The 11,748-nt window shown below is 43.1% G+C and overlaps 1 protein-coding gene and 1 non-coding gene across 2 annotated transcripts; both read right to left on the bottom strand.

Moving 5' to 3' along the window:
- Window positions 1-5,577: 5,577 nt before the first annotated feature.
- LOC110932323 lies at window positions 5,578-6,918 on the bottom strand. The gene is made up of 3 exons (XM_022175667.1): window positions 6,748-6,918; window positions 6,484-6,624; window positions 5,578-6,402 (listed from the first exon to the last, which is right to left on the bottom strand). Exons 1-3 carry the CDS (start codon window positions 6,916-6,918, stop codon window positions 5,578-5,580), a joined length of 1,137 nt encoding a protein of 378 aa, XP_022031359.1.
- Window positions 6,919-10,634: 3,716 nt separating this feature from the next.
- Window positions 10,635-10,741, bottom strand: LOC118490832. Its single transcript, XR_004890057.1, has one exon. It is a non-coding gene; the product is annotated as a small nucleolar RNA R71 (small nucleolar RNA).
- Between the last annotated feature and the right edge of the window lie 1,007 nt (window positions 10,742-11,748).

The raw sequence follows: 11,748 nt of genomic DNA, 5'->3' as shown, positions 1-11,748 counted from the left end.
TACACCCCAAAAGTTTAAAGAAAAAGGGGATCGAGTATACTCATAGTGATTGCTTAACAATATAAACTGCTATTGGATTAAATGGAGCTCTTTTTAGAATTAGTCTGCTTAGATTACAATGGAATAAGAGTCGGGCAAAATAACGAGATTGCATAAGTGTCAAATCAATCACTGGATCGGATGGCTGTCCGATCGGATGGCTGTCCGATCGGATGGCAATCCGATCGGATTGCCAGTCGGTCGGGTGACTTATGTGTATGAGGAGTTTAGTGGGCTGCCCGATCGGATGGCCGTCTGAACGGGTTGCCACTTGGTTTGAAATTCACAAAGAAGAGAATAGGGTGGCTGCCCGATCGGGCGGCTGTTCGACCGGGTTGCCACTCGATCCGGGTGTAAGTGTCTTGGTCTCCTCAATCGGGTGGCCGCTCGATCGGACGGCTGTCCGATCGGGCTGCCACTTGATCAAGGTTTCCAATGTTTCCAAGTTTCTGAGAAAGTTTCTAAGTGTTGGAAAGTTTCAAGTTTCAGGGCTCAAGGACAAGTGTCACCTGATAGGGTGGCTGTCCGATCGGACGGCTGTCCGATCAGGTTGCCGCTCCATCGGGCGACCCTTGTTCTTGTTTACCATTTTTGTAAAAATTTCTAAGTTTCTAGCTTAACGGTGACGGTACGACACATACTGTGACAACAGTAACTCGTTAGCACCTGCCGTTCTAATCGGGTGGGAATTACCCCTGTCCGTTCAGTCGTCTATTCGTAACGAGTTAATGTCAGTATCCGTTCCATGCTCGTCTTTACTGGTATTAACTCAGATCCAAGCCGGCTTTAGACTATTCATCCAGTCCACATCCAGTTTAGACCCGGGTTCCACCAATTAAGGTGCAAGTTTGAGAAAAAGATGAAGATACTCTAGTTTTATAGGAAAAAGTAGGGGTGTGCATGGGTCGGTTTGGGTCGGTTTTTACTATTATCTATAACCATAACCGCTAGTTCGGTTATGGAGTTTTGGTAACCATAACCATAACCAAACTTCGGTTATGGTTAATCGGTTATGAAGTCGGTTATGGTTCGGTTTTGGTTAATTTCGGTTAAGTAACCAAGCAAGGTTTGAAATAAATAGGCTATTTACAATATGAACTTAGCTTGAGCCTATTTTATAAGATAACGAAGACTAAACTTTTTGGTTAAACTACCGATTTAGAGTTCTTTTTAATAAGGTAATTCTCAAACAAAAACAATTATGGCCATAACACCTTAGTTCTTTATCAAAATAAATTACATCTATCTCAAAATCATTTTGTTACTAACATACTTTTATCTTAGTAAAAACCCACCATATGGTTTTGTAAAACACAAATCTATTATATAAAGTTAACATAACAACTTCGGTTCGGTTTTGGTTATATTCGGTTAACCAAAGCTTCATAACCATAACCATAACCATAACCGATTGAGCGGTTATACAAAGTTTGATAACCATAACCATTGGTTATATTGGTTATCGGTTATTAGTGGTTCGGTTATGTCGGTTATGGTTCGGTTATCGGTTATGGTGGTTAATTTGCTCACCCCTAGGAAAAAGGTTTAGATTTAGCTTAGATTTAGCGTGAAAACGCATGAAATATCTTAGATCTGAGCTACAGAATGACATCACATGGCAGTTTGTACAACCTCCATGATGACATCACCCTCAAGAACTCAGATCCGAGAGATTTCACGGTGAAAAGTGTGATTTCAAGTGAGAATCACGTAGAGAATGATCTGTAGAGTGAGAAAGTACAAAGATCTAGTGCGAAGCGTACCGAAATCAGCAAGAAAATGGAGAAAAGTGGCGTTTGTGTGTCTGAGTCGAGCAGGGCTGTCACATCAATGAAGAATTGATGTGACAACTGCTATTTATAGTGTGAGAGTGTAGAGAGGAGCGAAGGTGTGCTCGGAACGGGTGGAAGTCTGATCGGATGGCCATCCGATCGGGTGGTCATCCGATAGGGTGACAATCCGATCAGGTGGCAATCCGATCGGATTGCCACTCTGGCCAATCCAACCTTTCTGCATTCCCGTATTTGATTCGTTTTGCGAGTTAGGTTAAGCGTTGCGTATAGTTTAGGTAAAGTATCACGTAACTAGATTTCATTATAAACATAAAGTTTCAAAGGTTAATAGATTCCGACACTGACAAGGCTCCATTCTCTCGTTCAACCAAGAATCAAGTTTCGCGAGTCTAAGGAGTCAAGCACCAAATAAGTTTCAAAAGTCAAGAATCATAGTCTCTCAAGTATCAAGAATCCACATAAAGAATCTAGCCTTCATAGTATCAAGGATCAAGTATCTAGTTTAATCATTAAGAATCAAGAGTCTAGACTAAGCGTTAAGAGTCAAGTATCTAGATTAAGTGTCAAGTCTCGTAGCATTAAGTATCAAGAATCAAGTATCTACAGTAAAGTATCAAGCATCATATCAATAAGATTCATACCAAAAGTATCAAAGTGTCAACATCACATAACTACAGGGACTAAAACTGACAATTGATAAAAGTTCAGGGACTAATTCTGCCAAAAATCTAAAGTTTAGGGAGGTTGGGCGTTACAGTCTCCCCTCCTTTAGGAGATTTCGTCCCCGAAATCTTCGAAAAAGACTGCTCGAAGAGCTGCGGATACTTGGCCTTCATGTCACTTTTCAATTCCCAAGTGAATTCGGCACCACGATTTCCTTCCCATCAAACCTTAACAATGAGAATTTTGCGGCACCTCAGACGCTTGACAGTTTGATCTATGATTTCGACCGGTTTCTCCACAAACTGAACAGCTTCGTTTATTTGCAAATCTTCGAGGGGAACCTGCAGTCCCTCATCGGCTAGGCATTTACGTAGATTAGATACGTGGAACACTGGATGCACGTTGTTTAGTTCTTGTGGCAAGTCGAGTTTGTACGCTACCTTACCAATCCATTCAAGTATCACGAAAGGACCCACATAGCGAGGAGCAAGCTTTCCCTTCTTTCCAAAACGAACTACTCCATTCCAGGGAGATACCTTGAGAAGAACTCGGTCACCAACAGCAAATTCCAGAGGCTTCCGCCTATTATCAGCATAGCTCTTTTGTCTGCTCCTAGCCTTGATCAAGTTATCATGGATCTGAAGAATCTTATCCGTTGTTTCTTGAATAATTTGAGGGCCAGTAAACAGCTTGTCACCAATCTCATGCCAACTGAGAGGAGATCGGCACTTGCGGCCATACAAAGCTTCGAAAGGAGCCATCTGAATACTGGAATGATAGCTGTTGTTGTACGACTCAAGCAATGGTAAATGTACATCCCAGTTACCACCAAAGTTGATGACACAAGAATGGAGCATATCCTCTAGGGTTTGAATAGTACGCTCGGTCTGTTCGTCTGTTTGAGGATGAAAGGCCGTGCTCAGATTCAGTTGCGAACCCGTAGCGGACTGAAACGTTTGCCAAAGACGCGAAGTAAAACGACTATCATGGTCCAAGATTATGTCAAGAGGTATGCCATGACGGTATATGATCTCATCAATATAGACTTGAGCAAGTTTCTCCACTTTGTAATCTTCACGAATAGGACGAAAGTGAGCGGATTTGGTCAAATGATCGATAATCACCCAGATGCTATCGTGACCTTTAGAGGTACGGGGTAGTTTGGTAATAAAGTCCATAGCAATGCTATCCCATTTCCAAACTGGGATCTTAGGTTGCTCTAAGAGTCCAGAAGGACGCTGGTGTTCAGCCTTTACCTTTGAGCAAGTAAGGCACTTAGACACACATACAACAATGTCCCTCTTCATGCCAGGCCACCAGTAAGTCGTACGCAGATCCAGGTACATCTTATCGGCACCTGGATGGATAGAGTAACGGGATTTGTGAGCCTCAGTCATAATGAGCTCATGGAGATTATCGCGATCTGGCACCCAGACGCGATTTAGATAGTACTGAAGACCATCAGATTTAGTTTCGAGCTGATTCACATTAGCGCCATGAACTTCGACAGTTAGACTTCCTTCATTAGCTGACGAAAACTGAGCTTCACGAATACAAGCATGTAGGTAACTAGAGATACGAATAGCCTTGAAATGGGTTTTACGACTAAGGACGTCGGCTACTACATTCGCCTTGCCAGGATGATAGCGAATTTCGCAGTCGTAGTCGTTAAGCAATTCCACCCAACGTCTCTGTCGCATGTTCAGCTCTTTTTGGTCGAAGATATGTTGAAGGCTCCTATGGTCGGTGACGACCACACACTTAGTATCATAAAGGTAGTGTCGCCAGATCTTTAACGCAAAAATAACCGCACCAAGCTCCAGATCGTGAGTAGTATAGTTTTTCTCATGTACTTTGAGCTGACGAGAGGCATAAGCAATAACCTTGTCTCGCTGGATGAGCACACAGCCCAATCCACGGTTCGAGGCATCACAATACCACAAAGTCGTCATTGCCATCAGGTAGAGTTAACACAGGAGCTTTACATAAAAGGTTCTTAAGAGTTCGAAAGGATTCCTCTTGTTCGGGACCCCAAACAAAAGGTTTCTCCTTTTGGGTTAGCGTAGTAAGAGGAACGACGATTTTAGAAAAATCCGCGATGAACTGACGGTAATAACCCTCTAATCCTAGAAAGGAACGAATCTCGAACACGGATTTAGGCGTACACCAATTCTTCACTACCTCAATCTTAGAAGGGTCAACATGAATACCCTGACTACTAACAATATAACCAAGAAATTGCACTTCATCAATCCAAAACTCATACTTAGAAAATTTAGCATACAGACGTTCACCACGTAGAAGTTCAAGCATAAGACATAGATGGTGAGTATGATCAGCTTTAGACGTAGAATAAATAAGAATATCGTCAATAAAGACTATCATAAAACGATCCAAATAAGGTTTACACACACGGTTCATAAGGTCCATGAACACTGCAGGTGCGTTGGTCAAGCCAAAAGGCATGACTACGAACTCGTAGTGCCCATATCGAGTACGAAACGCAGTTTTAGGAATCTCATCTTCGAGGACATGTAGCTGATGATATCCAGAACGTAAGTCAATCTTCAAGAAACATGACGCGCCTTGTAGTTGATCAAATAGGTCATCGATACGAGGGAACGGGTAACGATTCTTCAGGGTAAGCTTATTAAGTTCACGGTAGTCGATACGCATACGGAAGGAACCATCCTTCTTCTTGAAGAATAAAACGGGAGCACCCCACGGGGAGGTACTTGGACGAATAAAACCCTTATCGTGTAATTCCTGCAGTTGACTAGATAACTCTTGCATCTCAGAAGGTGCAAGACGGTAAGGAGCCCTGGCGACAGGAGTCGCACCAGGTACGAGATCAATACGAAAGTCAACGGATCTGGGAGGAGGAAGACCAGGAAGATCTTCAGGAAAGACATCAGTGAAATCACACACCATTGGAACATCGCTTATGTTCTTCCCCTTGCCTTTTTGTTCCACCACGTGGGCCAAGAAGGCGGGGTTCTATTTACGTAAGCTTCTGCTCGCTTGTGTGCATGACATCAATCTCAGTCCGTTTGAAGGTCGGTCCCCATAGACGATCAAAGTATCACCAGAGGGAAGAGGAAGACAGTTTCTCATGACAAACAATCTCGGCATGGTTCTTACGCAACCAGTCCATACCGATAGTAAGATCAAAGCTACCCAAACGCATGGGTACGAGATCAATAGAGAATACGTGATCGTTAAGAGTCAGGGAACATTCACGTACGATAGAATTAACAAGTATCGAATTACCATTAGCGACCTCAACAGAGAACGACTCAGGTAACTTGGAGTGTGTACAGTTTATCAAAGACTCAAATTCCACGGACACAAAGCTTTTATCGGCACCAGAATCAAATAGAATCGAAGCATAAAGGTTATTAACAAGGAACATACCATTGACAACGTCATTGTCATTACGAGCCTGGTTAGCATTAAGGTTAAACGCTCGTCCAAGAGCGGCTGGCTGTTGGTCCTGGTTCAGCTGAGGACACTGTTTACGGAGGTGGGTAGTATCTCCACACTTGTAGTATGCACGAATAGCATTGACTGGCCTTGGGTTCTGCAGAGGAGCTGGAGGTGCTGGTAAAGCTGACTGCGCTGGGGCTTTTTGAGCTTGCGGGGCCGGGTTAGTTTGACGGCAATAAGGAGTCGTGTGACCATAGCGATTACAGTTGGTGCACAGACGACATGCAGAAGTAGTAGGGTGATGATAGTTGCAAGTTGCACACTTAGGATGAGACCCAGTGTATTGCTTCTTAGTTTCTGGGACAGCAGGGTTAGCAGCAGCAGTGGCAGGAGCAGGTTTAGCAGCAGGGTTTGCAGCAGGAGTAATAGCATTACATCCGGAACCCTGAGATTTCCGCTTCTTGTTCTTGATGCCACTTGGCTGTTGGGTAACTTGATTTTGCAAACTTAGAGGGAGCAGGAATAGCAAACTGCTAATCGCGCACACGGTTGTTGTTCAAACTTGCTGCCAAACGATAGACTTCTTCAATAGTTTCCAGTTGAGCTGCATAATAGAATCACGCATAGCCGGAGGTAGACCATTTATGTACTTTGTTATCATTTGCTTAAGAGTAGAAACCAAGTGAGGAACGATAAGACTTAGCTGCTTAAACCGGGTAATCTAAGCCAGGTTATCATCACCAACCTGCTTCAAATGCCAAAACTCTTCTTCAAGCTTCAGTTGTTCATGAGGAGGGCAGAACTCGAGCATCATGAGTTCTCGCACCTCAGCCCATGGAAGAGCATAGGCCTCTTCGTTTGAATGGATTTTTCTCTCATTCGACCACCCCTCCAACGCTCTGCCTTGAAACTTCCCAGTTGCACTCCTAGTCTTTAAATGATCTGGGCACTCACTATTAATGAAGGTAACCTCGATGCTGTCGAACCACTCGAGCATAGCGATCACCCTATCACTGCCCGTGAAAGACTTGGGGTTGCAAGAGACGAAATGCTTATAGTTGAACTTAGTATGCTTTTGCTTCTCGGCCTTTGAGTCCACAGAGGATGGAGGAGTGTTTGATCCTTGGAGCTCAGAGACGATCTTTGGCACGACTCGGGCAATCTGGTCGGCCATGAATGGCATCATCTTTTTCTGAGACTTCTCCCTGGATTTCCTGAGAGTGTCGGATGGCTTTCGAGAAGACATCCTAAAGATCCAATAAGAGGATCGTATAAGTCTAAATTCACGAAGCCTCACAATATAGATTCACACACAAATAGACTAAAACTCAACAAGATTCACAAGATTCGCATAGATCAAGATTCAAGTTTCACATAGATTTCAATACCACAAAACCCACGACCTTCGCATGGCACGTTGTACGAAGTTTTGCAACATGTTAGAAACGCTTATATATAGGAAGTACCAGCGGCGTATCTACCACGCTTCGGGCACATCGCTTCCACATCGTACTCGGTGTCATGTTACGTGTTGCAGAACACACTCATCATCATCATCATCATAGATTCTCATAGTTTACAATAGATTCATGTAGATTCCAGTAGATTCTAATAGATTCAATAGACTCCCGTAGATTCAATAGATTCAATAGACTCCAATAGATTCACATAGTTTAACATAGATTTGTGTTAACAATCCACAAACAATGAAATACCGCATGGCACGTGCTACGAAAGTTCGGTAGCATGACGGAAGCACTATATATAGGAAGTACCAGCGGCGTATCCACCATGCTTCGATCATGCCACGTCTGTCTCGTCATCGGTGTCATGCCTCGTTAACTACAGCTTTAGATTTCACCACTTCTCAAAACATAGATTACCCAGATAGATTCGACCACATAGATTAACAAGGTTGATTCAATCTCTCAAACCCGAGCCTACAAAACTACGAATTTCACTTAGCGCGTGGTATGAAGGTTCGGTAGCATGCCAAAAACGCTTATATATAGGAAGTACCAGTGGCGTATCCACCACGCTTCGGACATGCCACTTCCTCCTCGTCTTCGGCGCTAGGCTACTGATGTGTGCAAAATCAAACATATAAATTACATCAAATGTGGCATAAAATTAACCCTTTTTAGTACTAATGTTGGAAAAAGTGTGTTTTTGTCTTCCTTTTGTATTTTCAGGATTAAATGAGCTCAAATGAACAAAAGAAGCAAAAAGGCAGCTAAATCCAACATAAATACAAGAAAAGGAATAAACGTGGCATGCCCGACCCCCTGACATCATCTTCCCAAGCAAAAACAAGAAAACACAAGGCTGAACACGCCCCGTGCTTAGTGAGCACGAGGGCGTGCCCAAGTGTCTGCAGAAAAGACGAAGTTATAGAAGCTTCTATCACCCACCACAGGGGCGTGCCCAGCGGACACAGGGCTGTGGTCAACTCTAAGATTCGCAGAATCTGAGGAAATCTTGATAGTACAGATACGCTTCTGCACACGGGGTCGTGCCCAGTGGACACGGGGGCGTGGTCAACTAATGCAGACAAACTGCAATTAATGAAGAAAGAGAAGATTGGTGGACACGGGGCCGTGTCCGTGCTACTGTGCAGGCTATAAATAGGGGTGCTTGGCTCATTTGCAAACCATCCCTTGGCACACCACCTCTCTCACACTTCACCCACCCACCACCACCATCATCCACCACCATCATCCATCATCCATCATAGAGTGTGTGAGTAGTCTCGGGATCCAAGATTGATCGTAAGAGTTCTTGACAATCAAAGCCATGTTTGCCTAAGTCTCTTACATCACTTGGTGAAGACAAGTGTCTAGTGTAATACTTTTTATTTTTAATCTTTTCGCACTTTTTATTTGGTTATGTATTAATGACTTTAATAACTAGTTTCTTATGTTGAAGGTGAATCTTCCTTATCATTTGTCCGTGGTGTCTTGGCATTATTTTACTGTCTATATAAAATAAAAGATTTTCACCATTCATATCTCCACGGTCTATATGGAGATATGTTGGCTACCTGGTCGGGGGTTAAGGAAATGGTTTGGTAAGAGTCTTGCCTTGTTCAGTGTATAGATCCTGCAAGGACCTGGGTCAAATTTAGTAGGACCTCCTTCAATACCCACTGGTATTGGATGGCGGGGGTCCAAACTCTTTGATCCCCTCATATGTAAGCTACTATTAAAACTTTAACCCAGCTACTTAAGACTGTATCCCTGCTGACTCAGACTACTTAGCCGAGGGTAACGTCACCTTCAAAAGAGGGGCCTACCACATTACGCATTAATAACTTAATTAATTATCTTTCAATAATCCAACCCTTTAGGATTGTATCGTTGCTGACTCAAACTACTGGGTTGAGGGTAACGTCACCTTTAAAAGAGGGGCCTACTACAATAACTAAGATAATCTCTTAGAAAGTGCAAAAGTGCGGAAATAATCAAAGGTTACACTAAACACGAGTCGGATCCAAGTGATTCATCTTGTCTATCTGTTTTTTTTTAATTTTTTTTCAGCATTTTAGTTAGTTTTATTTTTCTAGTTTAAAAACCTTTTTCTAAACTTTTGATTTGATTAGACGTTGAGGATAATCCGGTATTAAAAGCTCTTGTGTCCTTGGACAACCTCGGTATCTTACCAACACTATACTACACTCACGATGGGTGCACTTGCCCATATGTGTGTTTAGTGTTAGTAAATATCGTGTTTTATAAATTTAAAACTTGGCTAAAAAGTGTTAAAGGGCTTAAAATATACATTAAAACCTATACGACACTTCACACGCATCAAGTTTTTGGCGTCGTTGCCGGGGACACAGGTATTTTAAGAAAGTTAGGAATCAATGGCCTAATCGTTTTTTCTTATTTTTTCTTATTTTTTTAGTATTTTTCTTAGATTTTCAGTTTCTACAGAGCTCGGCACGGGCCGTGCCTGGTCGCACACGGGTCGTGCCCAGCATTGTTACTAGCAGTTTTTATTTTCCGAGTTACAGACAGTTGAGCTCGTGGCCGTGTCGGTGCAACACGGGGCCGTGTCGAACTCCCCAGTAACAGGGATCCAGAAAACAATCACTGTATCTCCAACCACGGGCCGTGTTCATCTGAACACGGGGCCGTAGTGAAGCTTCTAACCAACGTTCTTTTTTGTTTTTATTACAGGACTTGAAACCCAGGCGCCACATCTGAACTTTCCACATAGTGTATGAGCTCCAGTTCTAATAGAGACATAAAAGAACCCCTAGACGAACCCGAACGCTTTCTAAGAAAAAGACTCAAAGCTAAAAACCAAGAGAAGGTTTCGGGGGACCCACTTCCAATGGCGGACCAACGTACCCTCATGGATTACCTACGACCCGCCGTAGGTAATCTCGGCGCCGCTATCAATGCACCAAATGTCGAAGCCAACAACTTCGAACTTCGGCCGCATTTGATACAAATGCTTCAAAACTCCGCAACCTTTCATGGGCTTGCGGACGAGGATCCCTATCTACATATTACTAATTTCATATAAATATGTGATACCTTTCGGATCAATGGAGCATCAAACGACGCCATCCACCTTCGAATGTTTCCATTTTCACTAAAAGACCGAGCTAAGGCTTGGCTTAATACCCTCCCAGTGGGCTCGGTAAACACCTGGGATGAACTAGCCCAAAAGTTTCTATATAAGTATTTCCCTCCTGCTAAAACGGCTAAATTAATGACTGAAATTAATACATATTCACAAGAGGATGGGGAATCCTTATATGAAACTTGGGAAAGGTTCAAGGAGCTACTAAGAAAGTGTCCTCATCACGGTCTTGCGGTATGGCAACAAGTATCCACTTTCTATAATGGGTTGTTGCCATACACAAGACAAACACTTGACTCTAGCTCCGGGGGACTTCTAGGTAATCGTCGCCCAAATGAAATATATAATCAAATTGAGGAAATTGCTCAAACCAAATTTCAGTGGCACACTCCCCGAGGCAATAAATCTATTGCCCTGGGCGCCCATAAGGTTGACGAAAGCACTTCTTTACAAGCTCAAATCGAGGCCCTTTCTTCAAAAATCAAAAAGCTATAAATGGCAAAAACAGCCTCGGTTATGGCTTGTGAAGGGTGTGGAGGGCCACATGAAAATTGGAGTTGTATGAAAGAAGCAGATAATCAAACAGAAGCAGTGAACTACATTGATAATAGACATAGGCCGTCGGGTCCTCCAACGGGTACCTACAACCAAGGATGGCGTAACCACCCTAACCTTGGTCGGAGAGAACCCGACAATAGTAGTAACCAAAAAAATCTAAACCAACGAACAAACTTTCAACAACCAAGAAACGAGACACAAAATTTCTCTCAACAACAAGGGGGACGAGAAAGGCTTGAAGATACCGTATCTTGCCTCATCTCCGACACCGAAAAGAAAAACTCGGATCGATTTCAATAATTGGAATCGAATTTTAGAAATCAACAAGCTAGTATTCAAAACATTGAAAAGAAATTAAATCAAATAGCTCAAAATTTCTCCGAGAGACCACAAGGCGTGTTACCAAGTAATACCGAAACCAACCAAAAGGCGCAAGTACATCTCATCACATTGAGAAACCGTACTGTAGGTCCCGAGGAGGCTCCATTACCGCCAACTGAAAAAAGCCGATCGAGCCAAACCACAACTCCACCCACACCCTAACAAGAGGAGGCTTCTCCACCAAATCAAGAGCCCACCAAAATCCTCCAGTTCCGTACCCCGGTCGGTTAATTCGCCAAAAGACCGATGAGCAATTCGCAAAGTTCGAAAATTTGCTAAAACAATTGCATGTTAATAT

The sequence above is a fragment of the Helianthus annuus genome, chromosome 3 (genome assembly GCF_002127325.2).
Source record: "Helianthus annuus cultivar XRQ/B chromosome 3, HanXRQr2.0-SUNRISE, whole genome shotgun sequence".
NCBI classification, from domain to species: Eukaryota; Viridiplantae; Streptophyta; class Magnoliopsida; order Asterales; family Asteraceae; genus Helianthus; species Helianthus annuus.
This window is presented reverse-complemented; position numbering and strand designations above follow the sequence as displayed.